This window comes from Hemitrygon akajei, chromosome 15 (genome assembly GCF_048418815.1).
Source record: "Hemitrygon akajei chromosome 15, sHemAka1.3, whole genome shotgun sequence".
Classification (NCBI taxonomy): Eukaryota; Metazoa; Chordata; class Chondrichthyes; order Myliobatiformes; family Dasyatidae; genus Hemitrygon; species Hemitrygon akajei.
This window is the reverse complement of record NC_133138.1, coordinates 91,161,199-91,187,904: the sequence shown is the minus strand read 5'-3', so window position 1 is coordinate 91,187,904 and position 26,706 is coordinate 91,161,199. Positions and strand designations below refer to the sequence as shown.

At 41.1% G+C, this 26,706-nt stretch overlaps 1 protein-coding gene across 3 annotated transcripts in view; it reads right to left on the bottom strand.

Moving 5' to 3' along the window:
* LOC140739528 (F-box/WD repeat-containing protein 11) overlaps window positions 1-26,706 on the bottom strand; it is a 291,401-nt gene that overhangs the window by 187,880 nt on the left and 76,815 nt on the right. For all 3 annotated transcript variants that reach the window (XM_073067919.1, XM_073067920.1, XM_073067922.1), the window contains one exon: window positions 22,669-22,731. In XM_073067919.1, coding sequence (XP_072924020.1) covers window positions 22,669-22,731 — 63 coding nt within the window. The remainder of the gene's footprint in view (window positions 1-22,668; window positions 22,732-26,706) is intronic.

Genomic DNA, 26,706 nt, shown 5'->3' with positions numbered 1-26,706 from the left:
CTGTGTCCGAGAATCGGGAGACAGTCAGCAACTAGCTCAATGACTGTCTCAGCTTTGATTTGCAGATTAAAGTTTAACCCTTCTTGAAGAATCTTCTGCGTCTCCTGGTCATTTGTAAAGCACGAAAAACCACGACAATAGCAAGCCCCCAAGCAAAGAACCAGTACTGCCACACCCAGGGGAGGATGACCTGCAGTTCCTGAGCCCACAGAAGGTGAGGACCTATTTCCTAGATTACAATATATACAATACAATATACAATATTTATTCCAAACATTACCAATACAACTGCCGCAGAAGCTTTTTCAAGAGTTGAATAAATGTGTGAGGAAGTTTCTTTGGAAAGGTAAGATGTCAAGAATATCGTTGGAAAAACTGACATGTAAATTTGACCTAGGAGGATTACAACTCCCAAATTTTAAGAATTATTATAAAGCAAATCAACTTAGATTTATTGCATCGTTTTTTGATGAAGATAAACCGGCATGGATTAGAATAGAGTTAGATAAGATAGGAGAAAATATACCAGAAGATTTTATATATAAATGGGAATCCAAATGGATACGGGAAAAGAAAGAATCTCTTATATTAAAACATTTGATTGATTTATGGAATTAGATAAATGTTGATGATGAGACAAAGAAATCTTTATTAGCAAAGAGAACCCTAATTCAAAATAGACTCACTCCTTTTACAATGGATAACCAACTTTTATATAACTGGTTTCAAAAAGGGATTAGATATATAGGTGACTGTTTTGAAGGAGGTATATTTGATCAACTAAAGAATAAATATAAAATATCAAACAACACTCTTTTCTGTTACTTTCAATTAAGGGCTTATTTAAGAGATAAACTGGGTCAAACAATGTTAATGCCGAAGCCTAATGAAATAGAAATTTTAATTCAAAAAGGCAAAATTAAAACATTTACTTCTTGTATGTATAATTTGATTCAAAAACAGACAATTAAACAAGGAATTCATAAATCAAGACAAAAATAGGAAACTGATTTGAATATTAAAATTGATGAAACAAGTTGGTCAAGACTATGCCTTGACAGTATGACAAATACAATAAATGTCCGACTTACAATACAATTTTTTTACATCAATTATATATTACACCACAAAAAATAAATAGATTAAACCCAAATTTATCTGACCAATGTTTTTGATGTAATCAAGAAATTGGTACTTTTTTTACACTCTACTTGGTCTTGTTTTAAAATTCAACCTTTTTGGATAAATTTAAGACTTTTACTGGAACAAATTATTGGAATACAACTTCCACATAACCCAATATTATTTTTATTAGACGATATTGAAGGGATAATACCGAAACCTAAACTGAATAAATATCAGAAAAAATTTATAAAAATTGCATTGGCAGTAGCCAAAAAAGCTATTGCAGTTACTTGGAAATCAGATTCATACTTAACTATAGACCGTTGGAATAATTAAATATTTAGCTGCATTCCACGATCTTCCGATATCTAGGCAAATCTTTCTTTCTTCTTTCTTTCTCTTTTTTTTCTCTTTTTTCTTTCTTTTTTTTAGATAGGGATGTTAAGGGGGGAAGGGTTAAAGGAAGGGGGAGGGCTAATATTAACTTTCATTACTCTAGTATTCTATTCATTTTATGTCATTCTCTTAAAAATTTAATAAAATATATATTTTGAAAAAAATTTGAGGACTTCACAAAGGCGGTGGGCATGATGACACAGGACTGCGGAGGTAAGGACGATGTGCTGCTGCAATAAAGAACTTTAAACCATGGCGGACATTTCACTGGCATCTATTAATGTGCGCAGCCTGAAGAGTACTGGGCAATGCGTCAGCACGATCTAGTACCTGGACACGGTAAAGGCCAACGTGACCTTCCTCCAGGAGTGCGGACTGCCACACCTCAGCAACTACCGGAGGTGGTCACGTTGGCAGACCCGGGGTTTATCGGTGTGGTCAGGGGGCAACGACTGTTGCACTTCCAGCCTGGGGATTCTGCTACGGGGAGGCAACTTCTCAATCACCCAAGTCACCTGGTAGCTGATGTCAAATACTGAGGCACTCTGCTCCGGCTGATCAACGTGTACGCCTCCCCCATGCGGAGCAAGCGGCTGGCCGTCCTCGAGCAGCTCCCACCGCTGCTGGTGACGTCCCGGCCGGTCGTTCTGGCCAGAGACTTCAACTGCACCATTGATGCGGCTGGACGATCCGACGGCAGGCTGGACAGTACCTCCAGACTCCTGATTGATACGGTAAAGACAGCCAAGCTTGGCGCCCCCACAGGTGGAGCGCAGCCACAAGCCACCTGGACACAACCGGACGGTTCAGCCCGCTCCCGGATCGACTTCCTCTTCCTGTCAGAGTCCCTCATGGTCAGATCCACTGACATCACGCCGGTGTTCTTCTCTGACCACTGCCTTCTGTGAGCCACCTGTCACCTACAGGAGGACCGGAAGGCAGGGAGAGGGACGTGGAAGCTGAATGTTAAGCTGCTGTCGCCAGAGAACATCAAGGAACTAGAGAAGGAGTACACAGGTTGGAGAACCTTGAAAGCCTTCTTTGATTCCCCGGTTCACTGGAGGGAAGCTACTAAGGAGAACATCAAGAGGTTCTTCATCCGCAAGGGTATCCAGAAAGCAAGGCAGGGGCAGAGAGAACTGCGTAAACTCCAGACAGAGTTGCAGCAACTCCTCCTTCTGCAGTTGAGGGGGTGGACGTCAGGGAGGAACTGCGGGAGGTGAAGGGCCGGCAGGCCCAGCACTTTGCCACCGAGTCCTCCAAGATCATCTTCCGATCAAGGGTCCGTGGAGCAGGAGATGTGCTTACGATTCTTCTTCCAAAAGGTGCACAGGAGGAGCTCTGTGATCCACAACCTTAAGGAAGAGGACGGCTCAATCGCGTCCTCGCAGACAGACATTCTGAGGATCTGCAGGTCCTTCTATGCCGGTCTGTACGGAGAAAAGGCCACAGACTCCACAGCCTCCCACAGCTTCCTGTCGTCTATCACGCAGGTCTTAGACGACGGCAAGCGGGAGAGTCTGGAGCAGCCACTGACCCTGGACGAGCTGACTGGCTCCGTCCGTTCCTTTGAGTCGGGTAAGACTCCCGGAAGCGACGGCTTACCGGTCAAGTTGTATTCGGCTTTGTGGAACCGGATGGGCCCCGACCTGCTGGAAGTGTACAACGCTACGCTCCTGGCAGGCAGCGTGTCAGAATCCATGAGGAAGGGCATCATCACCCTCATCTACAAGCAGAAGGGGGAGAGGGAAGACATTAGAAATTGGAGGCCCATCTCTCTCCTGAATGTGGACTACAAGATCATGTCCAAGGCTATCGCCAACAGGGTCAAGTCTGCACTGGATCCACCCGGACCAAACCTGTGCTGTACCGGGCAGGAAGATCTCAGATAGCCTTGCACTGCTGAGGGACACCATCGCCTACGTGCAGGACAGTGGGGGTGGACGCCTGCCTGGTCAGCTTGGACCAGGAGAAAACCTTCGACAGGATATCGCACACGTACATGGTGGATGTACTCTCCAAAATGGGATTTGGGGAGAGAATCCGGAATTGGATCAAACTGCTCTACACAGACATCTGTAGCGCAGTCCAGGTCAACGGGTGGGAAATAGACAGCTTCCCCATCAGGTCTGGAGTCAGGTAGGGCTGCTATCTCTCCTGTCCTGTTCGTGTGCTGCATAGAACCCTTTGCCGAAGCCATCAGGAGGGATGGGGGCATAAGAGGGGTGATGCTGCCAGGCAGTGGGGGGACCCAAGTCAAAACCACCCTATACATGGACGACGTCACCATCTTCTGCTCTGATATGAGGTCAGTTCACAGGCTGATCAGCATCTGCGAACAGTTCAAGCAGGCGTTGGGGGCCAGGGTCAGCCACATGAAGAGTTAAGCCATGCTCTTCGGCAACTGGCCCGACCAATCCAGCGTCCCCTTCACCATCAGGGCTGATCACGTGAAGGTGTTGGGGACCTGGTTCGGAGGGGCTGAGGTGTGCAACAGGAACTGGCAGGAGCGGACTGCCAAGGTTAAAAAGAAACTGGGACTGTGGGGAGGGCGCTCCCTATCAATAGCGGGAAAGAACCTGGTCATCAGGTGTGAGGTGCTCTCAGGGCTGCTGTACTTGGCGCAGGTGTGGCCAGTCCCCCGCTCCTTCAGGTCGGAAATCACCCGAGCCATCTTCAGATTTGTCTGGAGATCCAAGATGGAGCGGGTCAGACAGACCACCGTGCAGAAGTCCCTGAACAACGGGGCAAAAACGTCCCCTCCTGATGGCCAGCTTCGTGTGTGGCTGCATCAAGTTGTGTGTGGATCCCAAGTACGTGGGCACCAAGTACCACTATATGCCCAAGTTCTACCTGTCGCCCTGGCTACGAAGGATGGGTCTGGCCCCTTTACCGCACAACACCCCTGTCAGCTGGTCGTTGCCGCCATACCTGTCCTTCGTAGAGAAGTTCTTTCAGGTCAACACCTTTGACCACAGGGCCATCAGGCAGTGGTCAGCACGTAAGGTCCTGCAGGCACTGCAGGAGAAGGACGTGATGGACACAGTGGGGTGGTTCCCTGAGCAGACTGTCCAGTTCATCTGGCAAAATGCCTCATCGCCAGACCTCACCAACAGGCACCTGGCTGGCGGTGAGAGGGGCCCTTCCAGTTCGATTCCTCCTGTACGCCCAGACCATCGTCTCCACACCCCTCTGCCCACAGGAGGACTGCAGTGAGGAGGAGTCAGTGACCCACCTCTTTGCGCACTGTGGGTTCGCCGAGAAGGTGTGGAAGAGGATGGAAGGGACAGTGTCGAGGTTCATCCCCAGCAGCTACGTGACAGATCTACGTGATCTAATCTATGGGCTGTTCCCAGGAACACACACCGAGACCAACATCCGGTGCTGCTGGCAGATCATCAACCGGTGAAAGACGCTCTTTGGTCAGCCCGAAACTTGATGGTCTGCCAACACATGGAGATGTCCGCGGGAGAATGCTGCCGACTGGCACATTCTCGGCTGCAGGAGTACGTGCTGAGGGACGCACTCAAACTCGGTGCAGCCACCGCAAAGGCCCGGTGGGGAAGGACCACAGTCTAGGGTCCTTCTCCCGCGGGAGTTGAAGGGTAGGGGGTGGGGTGTATACCCCTGAACAAGTGTATGTAAATATGGAATAACAGAGTGCCACGTGGGTGGCAAAAGTGTGGGAATGTAAAGACTGTAATGGAAACATTTGTAAAGGATTGAGAGTCATTGAATGGTTTATTGTATATAATATTATTTTTGAATAAAGTATATTTTGTTTAACAAAAAAAGACTCAGCAGTGCCTATACTCTCTTAGGAGTTAAAGAGAGCAAATCTGCCTCTAAAAGCTGCTTTATCGATGTTTAATTGAGAGCATACTGACCTACCACATGCCAGTACGGTACAGTAGCTGCAACAAGATTGCCCAAAAAGCAATCAATGAGTGATTAGGTCTGCAGAGAATATTGCTGGGACACACAGATCATTGTTGGGACACAACTAGCAGATATGGAAACCATCTACAACTCATGCTATCTATAGCAGGCTTGCAACCACACAATGGACTCATCCCACCCTAGTAATCACCTGTTTAATCTCCAGCAGGAGGTACAGAAACATCTCTATAGACTGCAAAACAGCTTTATCGCCAAGGCCTGTCATGCAACTGAACAATGCTCCACCACCCACCTATCTCCCACAGGTACATGGACAATTTCTAATTCACAGTTATGTGTAATATTTGGGTTTTAAGGGGGCAGCTACCTTCATTTGATTTCAGAGCTTTGTTTTTTCCAGAGGTCCAATCAGCATTGGGAGCAGGACACTTTGAAGAGTTTACTTGCAGGTCGGCGAAGCGAGTATAAAAGGAGAGCGTCGCAGGCATTCAGTAATTCTAGAGGTCCAATCAGTGCCAGGAACAGAGCACTGCGAATTAGAGTAAAGAAGGGGCAAGTGGGGTAGCCACTGTTGGCAATAGGTCAGCAGTGAGAGTAGGAGCTTCAGGCTTTGACTCAAGAGACTTCGACGAGAAGCAGCTGAGGCCAAAGAAACAGGTTAGAAGATTTGGTCAGGGGAGTCTCAAGATGGCGCTTATGGAGTGAAGCGGTTTTAGGCATCGCTCCAATCCTTTTCCTTTTTTTTACCTACAAGCACCCCTTAATTGATCTTTTTATACCTTTTCTAAAGGGGTTCAGACGTATGAAATCTTTTTCAACTGTATGAATCATTTTCAACTCGTTGAAATGTCTAAAGCAAAGGAATTGAAACAGACGAAAGAACCATTAACTTTGGAAGCAATTGTGAAGCTTATGGACGACAGACTTGAAAAACTGGAGAATAAATTAACCTCAAAGCTTTCTACGTTCGATGAAATTTTAAAGACACTTGACGCAAAACTTCAATCACTTACACTGGATTCACAACAACAAGAAGCAAGTACTTTAGTTCTTGAAGATGCCGCTCGCCAGAGAGATCGCATAATTGAAACTCTGCAACAACAGCAAGCTTCAACTTCTCAACTGCTGGATTATTATAAATCTAAAATCACTGATCTTGAAAACCGCTCTCGAAGACAAAATCTCCGGATAATTGGGATTCCTAAAAATTTGAGAACGGTGATCTCACTGTATTTTTCTCCAAATTTTTAATGGATGTCTTCGGCTCAGAAGTACTGGATACCCCTCCAATAATCGACCGTGCACATCGCATTTCTCGTTTTCAATCAGATTCAGGTTTGAAACCACGACAAGTAATTCTCTGGATCCATTATCCTCATACCAAAGAACGTTTGATTCGGGCTGCCCGGAAAAAGGGTATGATCAGCTTTCAAGATTTTAAATTCCATATTCTGGAAGACTATAGTCCCGAAGTTTTAAGGGCAAGAATGGCTTTCAAATCGGTTATGTCGGAAATTCATCAGGAAGGCTACAAGCAAGCGCTGTTATTTCCAGCACAATTGAAGAGTTACTCTCAAAGATGGGACTTATCGGCTGTTCAAATCTCCAGCGGATGCTCAAAGATTCCTTGAAGAATAATACTTTTTTTTTTACTATGGGTTGACTAATGTAATAATTAGTTTATAGATTTGGATCTTTTATAAAATGATGATTTTTTTTACGTGATGGCTTACACGTATTTCTTACACACGGTAAAAGTCCGTTTTTGGCTTATTCTGAGTTTATTCTTTTTATATTATTATTCTGTTAGTTTTGAAAGTAACTCATTAGGGTTTTCTTTTAAGTCCATATACACTTTTTTATATTTTTAACGTTTAAATATTAAGATTTTTTAAAAATAAAAAACTTTTCTAAGATGTCGTTTCTTCTCCCCAAAAGACCTTAGTGCTTGGATACATCACATCCGTTTTGATGTGTCTGAATAAGTTTAAGGACTTTCTTTTAAAACACTAATACAATATTATCCATTTATGGGTTTTATCGTTTTAATTTTTTAAAAATCCTTTTGTTTTATATATAATACTAATTTTATACTTTAATCTTTGTTATACTAACCCTTTCTTATAATATGGGTGGTTTGTATCTTTTATTTAACTTTTTTGTTTGAGTTGCTGTCTTGAGACATGGGGGTAAATTTAGTATTAGATCGCTTGCTTACCTCTTTTTGGCTTTTTTCCTGGGGTTTTGAGGGTGGAGGGAGGGGGATTTTTCTTTTTGCTTGCTTCACGCTTAGTTTTACTTCATGGGCTGATTCGAAACTACAAAAATGGTTGGAGTGTCATGACTTCCGGTTCCTCCTTGAACTTACTTCCCTCTTCCGGATTCATGAGTTCATCTTTTTTTTTTAAACCTTGTGTTAATTGTAATAAATATTGGCAATATGGATACGATTATTAATTTTGTTTCTTGGAATACTAATGGTTTAAATCATCCGATCGAACGGAAAAAAATATTCAAAGTATTCCACAGAATGAATGCTAATATTATCTTTATACAAAGATAATATTCCTCATGTGAGGAAGGTGGATAGTCAACGTTTTTTTAGGTTTTGGAAAGGCCAACAGTATCACTCGAATTCCCAAGCCAAAGTAAGAGGCGTTTCCATTTTTATAAATTCTTCAACCTCCTTTATACACTATGAAACAATTTCAGACCCACAAGATTTTTGCTTATTACTGGTCTACTTTTTAATCAAAAAGTTGTTTTAGTTAATGTTTATGCTCCAAACACTGATTGTCCTGAATTTTTAAAGTGTCTATTTACATCCTTTCCTAATTTGAATCAGTACATGCTGATAATGGGTGGGGATTTTAACTGTTGTTTAAACCCTTCGATGGATAGATCTAAGCCCACCCAAGCTCTTCCGAATAAATCGGCCTCTCTTATTAATTCCTTTATGATTGATTCTGTAATTTCCGAAATTTGGCGTTTTTTACACCCCAATGACAAAGAGTTTTCATACTTTTCTCATGTTTATCATAATTATTCAAGAATTGAATTTTTTATTGATCACCATTTACTTACAGATGTTATTGATTGTAAATATGACTCCATTACCATTTCTGACCATGCACCTTTGAAGCTATCTATTAAGACAATGGACTCATCTACTAATGCTAAATCTTGGAGGTTCAACTCTATTTTATTGCAGGACTTAGACTTCCTTAATTTTATTAAACAACAAATTGATTTGTTTTTCTCAACAAATTCTACAGCAGAGATCTCTAGTGGAATTTTATGGGACACTTTTAAAGCATTTATTCGTGGACAGATTATTTCATACTCTGCTGGAGTTAGGAAACGAACTAATTCTAAAATATTAACATTGGTTGATAAAATCAAAGCAATTGATAAGATTTATTCAGTGACCCCCAGCAAAGAACCTTATAAAGAAAGAATTGAACTTCAAATGGAGCATAGTTTGTTATTATCCTCTTTGATTGAAAATCAGTTAATTAAATCTAGAACCCAGTTTTATGTACATGGAGATAAGTCTAAAAAATTATTGGCTAATCAATTGAAAACTGCTTCGGTTAAACGACAAATTACTAGGTTTCGTAAACGAGATGGCACTCTGACGATCGACCATAAAAAGATAAATAAAGCCTTTCAAGATTTCTATAATTCTTTATATCATTCTTTCTTTTTAAATCTTTTTATTAATTTTAAGAAAAACATAAGTGAAATATGAATACAAAACATTTGAGAGTACATAATTAATAGTTTAAACAGACAATCAGATATGTAATAATCAATATATAAAGCCTCCCAAACTCATAGTATTAATATAAAAGAATCGAAAAAGAGAGGGGAAAAAAAAACCCCAAAAAAAACTAAAAGAAAACTAACCAACATGGGCAATTGCATAATGTTAAATACATACAGTAGTGCCGATAACTCCGAACCTCCATCCAAATACTTAAGGATAATAACAGTAAGGTTTAGGATCAGACCATTTAACTCATATGAAAATGTTGAATAAATGGTCTCCAAGTTTCGTCAAATTTAACTGAAGAATCAAAAACCACACTTCTAATTTTTTCTAAACTCAAACAAGAAATAGTTTGAGAAAACCACTGAAATACAGTTAGCGGGTTAATTTCTTTCCAATTCAATAAAATAGATCTTCTAGCCATTAATGTAACAAATGCAATCAGTCGTTGAGATGAAGCGGATAGACGATTATTATCTATCATTGGTAAACCAAAAATTGCAGTAAAAGGATGCGGTTGGAAATTGATATTTAAAACTCTTAAAATGATATTAAAAATATCTTTCCAATAATTTTGTAAACAAGGACAAGACCAAAACATATGAGTCAATGAAGCAACATCAGAATGACATCTGTCACAAGTTGAATTAACATAAGAATAAAATCGAGCAAGTTTATCTTTAGACATGTGAGCTCTATGTACAACCTTAAATTGTATTAGGGCATGTTTAGCACAAATAGAGGACGAATTTACCAATGACAAAATTTTTTCCCATTGCTCAGTAGATATAGGACAATGCAATTCTTCTTGCCATTCCTTCTTAATTTTTTCTGATACATCTGGCTGTACACTCATAATCATATTATAAATGATAGCTACTAAACCCTTTTGACAAGGATTTAGGGCTAAAATTCTTTCTGTAATGTCCAATGGACATTCTTTCGAAAAAGACTTTAATTCATTATACAGAAAATTTCTGACTTGCAAATATCTAAAAAAATGGGTTTTAGGTAAATTATATTTATTAGATAGCTGTTCAAAGGACATAATGTTATCATCCAAAAACAGATCACGAAAACATGTTATACCTTTTGTTTTCCATAATAAAAAAGCTTGATCTATAGATGAAGGCCGAAAGAAGTAGTTAGATACTATAGGACATGACAGCATAAACTTATTCAAGCCAAAAAATTTACAAAATTCAAACCAAATTCGTAATGTATACTTGACTATGGGATTAGTTATCTGTTTATTCATTTTAACTAACGAAAAAGGAAGTGAAGATCCTAAGATTGAAATCAATGAAAAATTTTGCACAGATTTACATTCCAAATTTACCCATTGTGGGCAAGCAGACGTAGTCGATTCTTGTGTCCAGAATATTAAATACCATATGTTAACTGCCCAATAGTAAAATCTTAAGTTTGGTAGAGCCAAGCCGCCCTCCTTCTTAGGCTTCTGTAAATATTTTTTGCCTAGTCTAGGATTTTTGTTCTGCCACAAATAAGAAGATATTTTAGAGTCAACCATATCAAAAAAAGATTTAGGAATAAAAATTGGTAATGCTTGAAATAAATATAAAAATTTAGGTAGTATCATCATCTTAATGGCATTAACTCTGCCTACCAAAGACAAAGATAATGGAGACTATCTATTAGCAAGTTGCTTAATTTGATCAATTAAAGGCAGAAAATTAATTTTAAATAAATCTTTATGTTTTTTTAGTAATTTTAATACCTAAATAAGTAAAATAATCTGTAACAATTCTATATGGTACATGATTATAAACTGGAACTTGCATATTTAATGGAAATAGTTCACTCTTATTAAAATTCAATTTATAACCAGAAAAGTTACTAAATTGAGCGAGCAAAGAAGAAATAGCAGGAATAGATCTTTCAGGGTCAGATATATATAATAACAAGTCATCTGCATATAATGATACCTTATACATCGTCTCCCCACGGGTAATACCGAAAATATTGGGTGATTCACGAATAACTATAGCCAAGGGTTCTAAAGCAATGTCAAATAATAAAGGACTTAAAGGACAACCTTGCCTTGTACCACGAAATAGCTGAAAAAAAGGTGATCTTTGATTATTGGTAAAAACCGAAGCTAGGGGTTTATATTAATTTAATCCATGATATAAATTTTGAACTAAAATTAAAATGTTGCATTGTATTAAATAAATATGGCCATTCGACTCTATCAAATGCTTTTTCGGCATCTAAAGAAATGACACATTCTGGTATTTTAGATGAAGAGGTATAAATAATATTAATTAATTTTCTAATGTTAAAAGATGAATAGCGGTTTTTAATAAATCCAGTCTGATCTTCAGAAATAATTCGAGATAATATATTTTCTAATCTAATAGCCAAAATTTTACTAAAAATCTTAAAATCCGTATTCAACAAGGATATAGGCCGATAGGATGCGCATAGTGGGCCATAGTGGGGTGTGTCAGGAATGGACAGGAGGAGGAGTATAGGAAACTGATACAGGACTTTGTGTTATGGTGCAACTCAAACTACCTGCGTCTCAATATCACCAAGACCAAGGAGATGGTGGTGGACTTTAGGAGATCTAGGCCTCATATGGAGCCAGTGATCATTAATGGAGAATGTGTGGAGCAGGTTAAGACCTACAAGTATCTGGGAGTACAGTTAGACGAGAAGCTAGACTGGACTGCCAACACAGATGCCTTGTGCAGGAAGGCACAGAGTCGACTGTACTTCCTTAAAAGGTTGGCGTCATTCAATGTCTGTAGTGAGATGCTGAAGATGTTCTATAGGTCAGTTGTGGAGAGCGCCCTCTTCTTTGTGGTGGCGTGTTGGGGAGGCAGCATTAAGAAGAGGGACGCCTCACGTCTTAATAAGCTGGTAAGGAAGGCGGGCTCTGTCGTGGGCAAAGTACTGGAGAGTATAACATTGGTAGCTGAGCGAAGGGCGCTGAGTAGGCTACGGTCAATTATGGAAAACCCTGAACATCCTCTACATAGCACCATCCAGAGACAGAGAAGCAGTTTCAGCGACAGGTTGCTATCGATGCAATGCTCCTCAGACAGGATGAAGAGGTCAATACTCCCCAATGCCATTAGGCTTTACAATTCAACCGCCAGGAGTAAGATATGTTAAAGTGCCGGGGTTGATTGTATTTAATGTATTTAAGTAAACTACTTAAGAACTTTTTAAAAGCTATTATTAATGCTTTTTGAGAGAGTGATTTAGATGCATATCATATTTTTACTGAGTTAAGTATTGTATGTAATTAGTTTTGCTACAACAAGTGTATGGGACATTGGGGAAAAAAATGTTGAATTTCCCCATGGGGATGAATAAAGTATCTATCTATCTATCTATCAGTAGAGTCTTTATCTTTTTTAAGAATTAAAGAAATAGAAGCTTCATAAAAAGATTGTGGTAGTTTACCTATACTTAATGCATCTTTAAAAATTTTACAAAGCCAAGGAGAAAGTATGGAAGAAAAAGATTTTAAAAATTCTGTAGAAAAACCATCTGGACCAGAAGCTTTACCCAAATTCATTGAAAAAATAGCCTTTTCTATTTCAGACTCCGTAATAGGTGTATCCAAAAATACACTATCCTCAACAGTTACTTTTGGAATATTCAATTTCCTTAAAAATTCATTTATTATAGAAGAGTCCTTAGTACATTCTGATTGATATAAGGAATTATAAAAATCTTGAAAGGCTAATTCTTTATATCAATCAGAATTTGTTGAGGATTCTTCTATAATAGATGAATTTTTAAGAAAATTGAATATCCCAAAATTAATAACAGAGGATAGTGTATTCCTAAAATAAAAAAGGCTACTTTTTCAATGAATTCTGGTAAAGCTCCTGGTCCGGATGGTTATACTATAGAATTTTTTTAAATCCTTTTCCTCTATACTCTCTCCTTGGCTTTGTAAAATTTTTAAAGATGCGTTAACTATAGGTAAATTGCCACAATCTTTTTATGAAGCCTCTATTTCTTTAATTCTTAAAAAAGATAAAGACCCCACTGAATGTGCATCCTATCAGCCTATATCCTTGCTGAATACGGATTTTAACATTTTTAGTAAAATTTTGGCCACTAGATTAGAAAATATATTACCTCGAATTATTTCTGAAGATCAGACTGGATTTATTAAAAACCGTTACTCATCTTTTAACATTAGAAAATTAATTAATATTATTTATACTCCTTCACTCAAAATACCAGAATGTGTCATTTCCTTAGATGCTGAAAAAGCATTTGATAGAGTTGAATGGCCATATTTATTTAATACGTTGCAGCATTTTAATTTTAGTTTGAAATTTATATCATGGATTGAATTAATATACTATAAACCCTTGGCTTCGGTCTTTACCAATAATCAAAGATCTCCTTCTTTTCCAGTTATTCCGTGGTACAAGGCAAGGCTGTCCTTTAAGTCCTTTACTATTTGACATTGTTTTGGAACCTTTAGCTATAGCCATTCGTGAATCACCTAATATTTTGGGTATTACTCGTGGGGAAGGGACGTATAAGTTATCATTATATGCTGATGATTTGTTACTAAACATATCTGACCCTGAGAGATCTATTCCTGCTATTTCGTCCTTGCTTGCTCAGTTTAGTAACTTTTCTGGTTACAAATTGAATTTTAATAAGAGCGAATTATTTCCATTAAATATGCAAGTTCCAATTTATGAACATTTACCATTTAAAGCTGTCACAGATTACTTTACTTATTTGAGTATTAAAATTACCAAAAAACATAAAGATTTATTTAAAGTTAATTTCTTACCTTTAATTGACCAAAGTAAGTAACTTGTTACCAGGTGGTGCCCATTATCTTTGTCATTGGTTGGTCGAATTAATGCTATTAAGATGATGGTATTACCCAAATTCTTATATTTATTTCAAGCATTACCAATTTTTATTCCTAAATCTTTTTTTGATATTATTGACTCCAAAATATCTTCCAATCTGTGGCAGAATAAAAATCCTAGACTAAGCAAAAAATATTTACAGAAGCCTAAGAAGGAGGGTGGTTTGGCTTTGCCAAACCTGAGATTTTACTATTGAGCAGTTAATATTCGATATTTAATATTTTGGACACAAGAATCGACTATAGCAGCTTGCCCACAATGGGTAAATTTGGAATGTAGATCTGTACAAGACTTTTCATTGTTTTCAATTTTAGGGTTTTCACTTCCTTTCTCTTTATCTAAATTGAATAAACAAATAACTATAGTTAAACATACATTGCGAATATGGTTTCAATTTCGTAAATTTTTTGGCTTGAAGAAGTTCACCTTATCAAGCCCTATAATATCTAACTTTCTTTTTCGGCCCTCTTTTATGGATCAAGCCTTTATGTTACGGAAAACAAAAGGTATAACATGTTTTCGTGATCTATTTTTAGATAATAGTTTTATGTCCTTTGAACAGCTATCTAATAAATATAATTTACCTAAAACTCATTTTTTTAGATATTTGCAAGTTAGAAATTTTCTGAATAATGAGTTACAGTCTTTTCCGAAATTATGTCCATCGGACATTACGGAAATTTTTTTAGCTCTGAATCCTTGTTAGAAGGGTTTAGTAGCCATCATTTATAATATGATCATGAAAATACAGCCAGAAGTATCAGAAAAAATTAAGGAATGGGAAAAAGAACTTCATTTGTCTTACACCCACTGAGCAGTGGGAGAAAATTTTACAATTAGTCAATTCTTCTTTTATTTGTGCTAAACATGCCCTAATACAATTTAAGGTTGTACACAGAGCTCATATGTCTAAGGATAAATTTGCTCCATTTTATTCTTATGTTAATCCAACCTGTGACAGATGTCATTCTGATGTTGCTCCATTGACCTACATGTTTTGGTCTTGCCCTTGTTTGCAAAATTACTGGAAAGATATTTTTGGTATTATTTCAACAGTTCTGAATATCAATTTCCAACCGCATCCTATTACTGCAATTTTCGGTTTACCAATGGTGGATAATAGTCGTTTATCCCCCTCAGCTCGACGGATGATTGCATTTGTTACATTAATGGCTAGAAGATCTATTCTATTGAATCGGAAAGAAATTAATCCTCCAACTATATTTCAGTGGTTTTCTCAAACTATCTCTTGTTTGAGCTTAGAAAAAATTAGAAGTGTTGTCTTTGATCCTTCAGTTAAATTTGAAGAAACTTGGAGACCATTTATTCAACATTTTCATATGAGTTAAATTGTCTTTTACTATGTTATGTACTCGTGACACGTGACAGTGGTACCCTTGTCACGTGACTGGGGTTGAAGTTATACTGGACTTGAGGTAATGGTCTTGTGATGGTGGAGTGACGTCATTTTCCCGCCAGTAGAGATCATGTGACAGGTTTTTTTTTGTGTGTGTTTTTTTTTTTACACACAGGGTATAAGAGAAGGACCCCACCCTGTGGGGAGGGACAGTTCGTGGCAAGATTTGCCATGTTGACTTCATGCCACTGCGTGATTTAATGTGATGACGCAGTTTAGTTGAAAGACTAATGCCTAAAGTTTAAAAGGTCATTGCCAGCAGTTTCTTTACAATACTGCTAGTGGAGAGTGAAAATAGGAGAATCGAATTTCGACGGTGGAATGGGTTCGACCTTATGTGATCCTCATTCGGAAGGATTTCGTTGACTGTTCTCGTGTTAATCTCTGCGGGATAGCAGAAGATTGAGGACAGAGTGATAAAGGGAAGGTCAGTGCCTTTAAGCCGTTACGTTTCATAAAATTATTCGTGGGAAGAGTTCGACGCCGGGGATCGAAGGAAAACAACGTGGGAGAGAATTTAAATCGCCTTAAAAAGTCTCTCCTTTTAAATGGACTGAGCATTTTGAACTTTTGGCAATATCGCTTTAACCAACTGTTTTTGCAACATCGCTTTAAGAACTGTTAAGCTGCATCGTTTTAAGAACTGTTAAGCTGCCGCACAGCAGCTGTTTTCCGGTTACGTTAGTGCTTGTTTACTTTTGGGGGGTTTGTTTTCAGTGTTTAATAAACATGTTATTTGTTATAAAAACCCTTTGCCTAACTCACATATATTTATTGTTGCCTGAATACGTAACACCTAAACCTCACTTTTATTATCCTTAATTATTTGGATGGAGGTTCGGAGTTATTGGTACTACTGTATATATTTGACATAATGCAAGGGCCCATATTGGTTAGTTTTTTTCCCTCTTTTTTTGGGTTTTTTTTACTTCTTTTGTTCGTAATTACCATGAGTTTGGGAGGTTATTATATATTGATTATCATCTATTTGAATGTTTATTTAAACTATTAACTATGTACTCTCAAACTCTCTGTATTCTGTTTCATTTATGTTTGCTTAAAAATTAATAAAAAGATTTAAAAAGAAAAGAAGATTTGGTCATGGTTGCCATTATACAGTGCAGGCAGGGTGACAGATATGGCAGTGGAATGCTCCTCCTGTAGGATGTGGGAATTCTTGGCACCTGATAGTCTCCCTGATGCAGAAAGTGCAGTCACCTCCAGCTCTTGACAGACCTGGATGTCAAGAGCTGGATGAACTTGGGATCATCTGGGAGGCAGAACAATTGATAAATAAGACTTTTGAGCAGATGGTTACACCCAGGGTGCAGAATTCAGGGAGTAGATTGGTGAACACTGAGAGAGGTAAAGGGAGAAGGAAGTGAGTGCAGGGTCCCCCTGTGGCCATTCCCCTCAGCAAAAGGTATACCACCTTGGATACTGCTGAGGGGGATGATCTCTCTGGGCAAGGCAGCAGCAACTAGACTAATAGCACTGTGGTCAGCTCTGAGCCTCAGAAAGGAAGGGCAAAGTCAGGCAGAGCAGTCATAGAGAACTCCATAGTTAGGGGGACAGATAGGAAATTCTGTGGCAGCAAAAGAGACACAAGGATAGTGTCAATAAAAACGCAAACACGAGGAAATCTGCAGATGCTGCAAATTCAAGCAACACACACAAAATGCTGGTGGAACGCAGCAGGCCAGACAGCATCTATAGGAAGAAGTACAGATGACATTTCGGGTCAAGACCCTTCATCAAAACTAACTGAAAGAAGAGATAATAAGAGATTTGAAAGTGGGAAGGGGAGGGGTGAACTGGAAAGGTGATTGGCAAAAGGGATACAGAGCTGGATAAGGGGGAGGATCATGGGACGGGAGGCCTAGGGAGAAAGAAAGGGGGAGGGGAGCACCAGAGCGAGATGGAGAGCAAACAAGGAGTGATTGTGAGAGGGACAGAGAGAAGAGGGAGGGAAGGAGGGGGGAGGGGCATTAACTGAAGTTAGAGAAATCAGTGTTCATGCCATCAGGTTGGAGCTACCCAGACGGAAAATGAGCTGTTGTTCCTCCAACTTGAGTGTGGCTTCATCTTGACAGTAGGGGAGGCCATGGATAGACATATCAGAATGGGAATGGGACGTGGAATTAAAATGTGTGGCCACTGGGAGATCCTGCTTTCTCTGGCGGACAGAGTGTAGGTTCCAGCAAAACGGTCTCCCAGTCTGCATCGGGCCTCACCAACATACAGAAGGCCACACCTGGAGCACCAGACGCAGTACATCACACCAGCCAACTCACGGGTGAAGTGTCGCCTCACCTGGAAGGACTGTCTAGGGCCCTGAATGGTAGTGAGGGAGGAAGTGTAAGGGCAGGTGTAGCACTTGTTCCGCTTACAAGGATAAGTGCCAGGAGGGAGATCGGTGGGAAGGGATGGGGGGGACGAATGGACAAGGGAGTCACGTAGGGAGCGATCCCTGCGGAAAGCAGAAAAGTGGGGGGAGGGAAAGATGTGCTTGGTGGTGGGATCCCGTTGGAGGTGGCGTAAGTTACGGAGAATTATACGTTGGATCCAAAGGCTGGTGGGGTGGTAGGTGTGGACAAGGGGAACCCTATCCCGAGTGAGGTGGTGGGCGGATGGGGTGAGGGCAGATGTGCGTGAAATGGGAGAGATGCATTTGAGAGCAGAGTTGATGGTGGAGGAAGGGAAGCCCCTTTGTTTAAAAAAAGCAAGACATCTCCTTCGTCCTGGAATGAAAAGCCTCATCCTGAGAGCATATGCGGCAGAGACAGAGAAATTGTGAGAAGGGGATGGCAGTTTTGTAAGAGACAGGGTGGGAAGAGGAATAGTCCAGGTAGCTGTGAGAGTCCATAGGCTTATAGTCGATATCAGTAGATAAGCCAGCTCCAGAAATAGAGACAGAAAGATCAAGAAAGGGGGGAGGAGGTGTCGGAAATGGACCACGTAAATTTGAGGGCAGGATGACAGTTGGCGGCAAAGTTAATGAAGTCAACGAGTTCAACATGCGTGCAGGAAGCAGCACCAATGCAGCCATCAATGTAGCAAAGGAAAAGTGGGGGACAGATACCAGTATAGGTTTGGAACGGACTGTTCCACAAAGCCAAAAAAAGGCAGGCATAACTGGGACCCATATGGGTGCCCAAGGCTACACCTTTAGTTTGGAGGAAGTGGGAGGAGCCAAAGGAGAAATTATTAAGAGAAAGGACTAATTCTGCTAGACGGAGGAGAGTGGTGGTAGAGGCGACTGGTTAGGTCTGGAATCCAAAAAGAAGCAGAGAGCTTTGAGACCTTCCTGGTGGAGGCTGGAGGTATATAGGGACTGGACATCCATGGTGAAAATAAGGCACTGGGGCCAGGGAACTTAAAATCATTGAAAAAATTCAAAGCGTGAGAAGTGTCACAAACATAGGTAGGAAGGGATTGAACAAGGGGGGATAAAACAGTGTCAAGGTATGCAGAAATTAGTTCGGTGGGGCAGGAGCAAGCTGAGACAATTTATCTACCCGGACAGGCAGGTTTGTGGATCTTGGGTAGGAGGTAGAAATGGGAAGTGCGGGGTGTGGTAACTATGAGGTTGGTGGCAGTGGATGGGAGATCCCCAGAGCTGGTAAGGTTGATGATGGTGTGGGAGATAATGGCCTGGTGTTCCTTAGTAGGGTCATGATCGAGGGGTAAATAAGAGGAGGTATCAGCGAGTTGTTGCTGTGCCTCGGCAAGGTAGAGGTCAGTAAGCCAGACTACAACAGCGCCCCCCCCCCCCCCCCATCAGCGGGTTTTATAGTAAGGTTGGGATTGGTGCGGAGGGAGTGAGGGCAGAGCGTTCGGAAGGAGTGAGGTTGTAATTGGAACCAGGTGTAGTGAAGTCGAGACGGTTGATGTCCCGTAGGCAGTTAGCAATAAAGAGATCTAGAGGAGGCAAAAGACCAGAGCGGGCTGTCTGTGAAGTGGAGGAGGGTTGAAGACGGGAGAAGGGGTCATCGGTGGGGGTGGGACAGTCCTTGCCGAAGAAGTAGGCTCGAAGACGGAGCCGGTGGAAGAAGAGCTCAGCATCATGACGCACGCAGCACTCGCTGAGGTGTGGGCGAAGGGGGACAAAGTTAAGGCCCTTACTGAGGACAGACCACTTCGCCTCAGAGTGTTGAAGGTCAGAGGGGATGGTAAAGACCCGGCATGGATGAGAGCTGGGATCAGAGGGGGAAGGGAGGCTGGTAGTGTCAGTGGAGAGGGAAGGGTTGGGATAGTGTGTTGCCTCCCAGGTGCTAGGGTCCAGGATGTCTCTGAGTGGCTGCAGAATATTCCTGAAAGGGAGGGTGAGCAGCCAAAGGCATGGTACATGTTGGTACCAATGGCATAAGGTAGGAGAGGGGTAGAGATCCTGCGCAGTATGTTTCGGGAGTTAGGGTCTCCAAAGTGGTAATCTCCAGATTACTTCCAGTGCCATGAGCTAGTGAAGGTCAGAACAGGAAGATCAACAGAATTTTTTCAGGGGAAGGGATGTACAAGTGGAATGGACTGCACCTGAACTGGAGGGGAACCAATATCCTGGGAAGGATGTTTGCTAATGCTATTGGAGAAGGTTTAAAATAGATTTTCAGGGGGGTGGGGACCAAAGTGAAGAGGCAGAGAGTGGACCAGTTGGCACACAAGTAGTGACAGCTTGTAGGGTTGTAGGGAATTTATGAGGAAGGACAGGCAGACAATAGACCAAAGAAGCACTAAGCCAGATGGTTTGAGATATGTCTATTTTAATGCAAGGAGTATCATGAGCAAGGAGGATGAACTTAGAGCATGGGTCAATACGTGGAACTATGATGTTGTGGCAATTACAGAGATTTGGATGACTTTGGGGCAGGAATGGCTGCTGAGTGTGCCAGGCTTTAGATGTTTCAAAAAGGACAGTGAGGGAGGCAAAAAGAGGTGGGGTATGGCAATGCTAATCAGGGATAGTAAAACGGCTGCAGGAAAGGAGGAAGTCATGGAGGGACTGTTTACTGAGTCATTGCGGGAAGTCAGAAACAGGAAGGGGGCAATAACTCTACTGGTGTTTTTTATAGACACGCCCCCCCCCCCAAAAAAAGTAACAGAGACATTGAAGAGCAGATAGGGAGGCAAATTCTGGAACGGTACAGTAATAGGGTTATTGTGTTGGGAGATTTTAACTCTCCTAATATTGACTGGCATCAAGACCAAGGGGTTCAGATGGAGTGGAGTTTGTTAAATATGTTCAAGAAGGTTTCCTGACATAATATGTAGATAAGCCAACTAGAGGAGAGGCTGTACTTGATCAGCAATTGGGAGATGAACCTGGTCAGGTGTCAGATCTCCTGGTGGGAGAGATTCTTGGAGGTAGTGATCATAACTATCTCCTGTGCCATAGCACTGGAGAGGGAAGGGAGCAGACAATTTGATGAAACATTTAATTGGGGTAGGTTGAAATATGATGCTATTAGGCAGGAACTTGGGAACATAAATTGGGAGCAGATGTTCTCAGGGAAATGCATGGCAAAAATGTGGGAAACATTTGCATGGCAGTTTGCACAGGTATATTCCACCGACGGTAAAAGAACCATGGCGTACAAACAACGTAGAAAATTTAGTTTGGAAGAAAAGCTTACGAAAGGTTCAAGAAACTAGGTATTGTTAGAGCTCTAGAAAATTACAACGGTGCCAGGAAGGAGCTAGAAAGGGCCATGAAAAGGACTTGGCGAGCAAGATTGAGGAAAATCCCAAGGCATTCTACAAGTATGTGAAGAGCAAGATGATGAGCCGTGTGATTTTTGTAAATAACCTGGATGAGGAAGTAGAATGATGGGTTAGTAAGTTTGCTGATGATACTAAAGTTGGGGGTGTTGTGGATAGTCTGGAAGGTTGTCAGATGTTGCAGCAGGACATCAATAGGATGCAGAACTCGGCTGAGAAGTAGCAGATGGAGTTCAACCCAGATGAGTGTGAAGTGGGTCATTTTGGTAGGTCCAATTTGAAGACAAATATTAATGGTAAGATTCATGGCAGTGTGGAGGATCAGCAAGATCTTGGGGTCCATGTCCATAGGACACTGAAAGCTGCTGCACAGGTTGACAGTGTTGTTAAGGCGGCGTATGGTGTGCTGGCCTTCATCAGCTATGGAATTGAGTTCAAGAGCTGTGAGGTAATCTTACAGCTATACAAGACCTTAGTTAGACCCCACTTGGAGTACTGTATTCAGTACTGGTTACCTCATTACGGGAAGGATGTGGATATTACAGAGAGTGCAGAGGAGATTAACAAGAATGTTGCCTGGACTAGAGAGCATGACTTATCAGAATAGGTTGAGTGAACATGGCCTTTTCTCCTTGTTGTGATGGAGGCTGAAAAGTGACCTAATAGAGGTGTATAACATGATGAGACACACTGATTGTGTGGATAGCCAGAGCTTTTTCACAGGGCTGAAATGGCTAACACAAGGGGGCATAGTTTTAAGGTGCTTGGAAGCAAGTTTTTCCACACAGAGAATGGTGGGTGCATGGAATGCACTGCCAGCGAAGCTGGTAGAGGCATATACAATGGGGTCTTTTAAGAGGCTCTTAGATCGGTACATGGAGCTTAGAAAAATATAGGGAAATTATAGGCAGCTTCTAGAGCAAGTTACACGGTTGGCACAATATTGTCCGCCAAAGGGTCTGTTACATGCTATAAGATTTTCTGTTTCTATGTTTCTAAATCTCAGCTTTAATTCTTGATGCTATGTTACATTCAATCATTGTATTTTATAACATGGGCATGGGCTATACTTACATAGGGCAGCCAGTTTTTTTTAAAATGTTGAGTTGTTTATTTTTAATTCAGTTGGAACTTAGATGTCAGGTGCTATTTTACATTTAATCATTGTGTTTTTGGTAAATGAATTGCCAGTATGTTGATTTGCACTGAATCAAGTTGCACTGCAATTTTGTTGTCCTCAGCAATGACAATAAAGCTCTAGCTAAACTTGAGATCAAGAGATAAACACTTGATAGCAAAAATCTTTACCTAATCTTTTTTATGATCTACCTCTGCCACAAATGAATCAGATTGTGACAAATCAATTCTCTGTAATCTACAACGTGCAAAGAAAGGAGTCACTATGACCAGCCCATTCACCAAGCAATCTGCCGAACGTTCACATTTCAACACATTCTTACCTGCCATACTGTATTCTTCTTTGGGGACTCATCTTCATTCGGATCCTCCATACCCGATGTATTCTGAAATTTAAGAACAGGTAAAGAGAATTGCTTGGAGAAGTAACAGTCTAAGATGCAGAAGCCTTCCCACTTCAAAAATGCAGACAATCCAAAAAACCTTTCCATACACATTATTAACAACATGCACAGGTCTTATAGAGTCTCGGAGTGGAGAAACCAACCCTTAAAGCCAGCACACTTATGCTGACCTTCTTACCCAAGTGAATCCTGGTAAAATATACGGTGCTAATGACTTAAATTTAAATTATTCTTTCCTTCAATAACTTCAATTTACAATCAGCAGCTCATCTACACAATAGTTACTAGCACAGAATCAACCACTGCCAATAGTAATCATACCAAGATACACCCCTGAGAATATCATTTAGTTCCAGTGAGTACTCAAGTAATACTTTAAGTCCTAAGCCTCCTCTAGAGTCAAAGTTCTAGCAGTTCTTTATAGAAACAGAAATGCTATAAGAATTCAGCCAGTCAAAGAGCATGTGTGGATAGAGAAGCCAAAAAACATTCTGGGCCAGGGACCCTTCCTCAGAACTGGGAAGACTTAGAAGTAGGACTTGGTGATCCAGTAAAATATTACAAAGGTTTCCCATGCTCCATTATATTCAGTAAAATTCTACAAAACACTCAGAGCTTGGTGCATACATAGGTCAAACTACCAGAGAAGTTTGAGTCAGGTACAACATTTAAATGTCATTTGAACAGTAGATTGACAGGAACAGTTTAAAGATACAGGCAAATAGGGCTAGCTTTGATGGTTATCTTGGTCAGCGTGGATGAATGGTAATGAAGGCCCTGTGTCTGTGCTGTATTACAAGATATTTGACAATAACTACAAATAGAAGCCAGGAGGGATTTCCAAACCTTGATTCATACCATGAGCAACAGAAAGAACATTTTCAACATTTGACTTCTGACGAGCTGGTATGAATAACTTGTGAACATTCCCCTCTCATCTCCAGTAATCTTATCAAATAGCTCCATTTCCAAACAACAATTTAACAACCCTAGAAGAATTTAACTCCTTCCTACTCCAGGATACCAAACTTACAAAACAAATTCCATTTGTGGTTGATGGCTTTCATGCCGTATCATTATAACAACTTTGAAATTTTAACCCTTGTACAATACAGTATAGTACTGAACAGTATAGGAACAGATCCTTTGGCTCAAAATGTCTGTGATGCAACCATGGTGCAAATTAAACTGACCTCATCTGCTTACACATGGTCTATATCCCTCCATTCCCTACCAGTTCAGGTGCCCATCTATGAGTCAGTATGGGTAGAAGTCAGGAACAGGACGGGAGCAGTTACTGTACTGGGGGTATTCTATAGGACCCCTGGTAGCAGCAGAGATACCGAGGAGCAGACTGGGAGGCAGATTTTGGAAAGGTGCAAAAATAACAGGGTTGTTATCATGGGTGACTTTAACTTCCCTAATATTGATTGGCCCCCGATTAGTTCCAATGGTTTAGACCAGGCAGAGTTTGTTAAGTGTGTCCAGGACGGATTCCTGTCACAGTATGTTGACAGGTCGATGAGGGGGAATGCCATACTGGATCTAGTATTAGGTAACGAACCGGATCAGGTCACAGATCTCTCAGTGGGTGAGCATCTGGGGGGCAGTGACCACTGCTCCCTGGCCTTTAACATTATCATGGAAAAGGATAGAATCACAGAGAACATGAAAATTTTTAATCGGAGCAAATTATGAGGCTATAAGGCTAGAACTTGCGGGTGTGAATTGGGATGATGTTTTTGCAGGGAAATGTACTATGGACATGTGGTCGATGTTTAGGGATCTCTTGCAGGATGTTAAGGATAGATTTGTCCCGGTGAGGAAGATAAAGAATGGTAGGGTGAAGGAACCATGAGTGACAAGTGAGGTGGAGAATCCAGTCAGATGGAAGAAGGCAGTATACGTAAGGTTTAGGAAGCAAGGATCAGATGAGTCTATTGAAGAATATAGGGTAGCAAGAAAGGAGTTTAAGAAGGGGCTGAGGAGAGCAAGAAGGGGGCATGAGAAGGCCTTGGCAAGTAGGGTAAAGGAAAACCCCAAGGCATTCTTCAATTATGTGAAGACCAAAAGGTTGACAAAAGTGAAGATAGGACCGATTAGAGATAAAGATGGGAAGATGTGCCTGGAGGCTGTGGAAGTGAGCGAGGTCCTCAATGAATACTTCTCTTCGGTATTCACCAATGAGAGGGAACTTGATGATGGTGAGGCTGATGTTCCGGAGCATGTTGATATTAAGGGAGAAGAGGTATTGGAGTTGTTAAAATACATTAGGACAGATAAGTCTCCAGTGCCTGACAGAATATTCCCCAGGCTGCTCCACGAGGCAAGGGAAGAAATTGCTGAGCCTCTGACTAGGATCTTTATGTCCTCGTTGTCCATGGGAATGGTACCGGAGGATTGGAGGGAGGCAAATGTTGTCCCCTTGTTCAAAAAAGATAGTAGGGATAGTCCGGGTAATTATAGACCAGTGAGCCTTACATCTCTTGTAGGAAAGCTGTTGGAAAAGATTCTGAGAGATAGAATCTATGGGCATTTAGAGAATCATGGTCTGATCAGGGACAGTCAGCATGGCTTTGTGAAGGGCCAGGTCATGTCTAATAAGCCTGATAGAGTTCTTTGAGGAGGTGACCAGGCATATAGATGAGGGTAGTGCAGTGGATGTGACCTACATGGATTTTAGTAAGGCTTTTGACAAGGTACCACACGGTAGGCTTATTCAGAAAGTCAGAAGGCATGGGATCCAGAGAAGTTTGGCCAGGAGGATTCAGAATTGGCTTGCCTGCAGAAAGCAGAGGGTCGTGGTGGAGGGAGTACATTCAGATTGGAGGGTTGTGACTAGTGGTGTCCCACAATGATCTGTTCTGGGACCTCTACTTTTCATGATTTTTATTAATGACTTGGATGTGAGGGTGGAAGGGTGGGTTGACAAGTTTGCAGACGACACAAAGGTTTGTGGTGTGGTGGATAGTGTTGAGGATTGTCAAAGATTGCAGAGATACATTGATAGGATGCAGAAGTGGGCTGAGAAGTGGCAGATGGAGTTCAACCCAGAGAAGTGTGAGGTGGTACACTTTGGAAGGACAAACTCCAAGGCAGAGTACAAAGTAAATGGCAGGATACTTGGTAGCGTGGAGGAGCAGAGGGATCTGGGGGTACGTGTCCCCAGATCCCTGAAAGTTGCCTCACAGGTAGATAGGGTAGTTAAGAAAGCTTATGTAGTGTTAGCTTTCATAAGTCGAGGGATAGAGTTAAGAGTCGCGGGGTAATGATGAGCTCTATAAAACTTCGGTTAGGCCACACTTGGAGTACTGTGTCCAGTTCTGGCCGCCTCACTATAGGAAGGATGTGGAAGCATTGGAAAGGGTACAGAGGAGATTTAACAGGATGTTGCCTGGTTTAGAGAGTATTCATTATGATCAGAGATTAAGGGAGCTAGGGCTTTACTCTTTGGAAAGAAGGAGGATGAGAGGAGACATGATAGAGGTATACAAGATATGAAGAGGAATAGATAGAGTGGACAGCCAGCGCCTCTTCCCCAGGGCACCACTGCTCAATACAAGAGGACATAGCTTTAAGGTAAGGGGAGAAATGTCCAAGGGGGATATTGGAGGAAGGTTTTTTACTCAAGAGAGTGGTTGGTGCATGGAATGCACTGCCCGAGTCAGTGGTGGAGGCTGATACACTAGTGAAATTTAAGAGACTACTAGACAGGTATATGGAGGAATTTAAAGTGGAGGGTTATATGGGAGGCAGGGTTTAAGGGTCCGCACAACATTGTGGGCCGAATGGCCTGTACTGTGCTGTATTGTTCTATGTATCTCTTAAATGTTGCTATTGTATTTACTTCATCACTTCTCCATGCAACATGCCTCAAATCTCTATGCAAAAGACTTGCCTTTCACATCTCCTTTAAACTTTCCCCTTCTCACATTAAACCTATGGCCTTGCTATTTG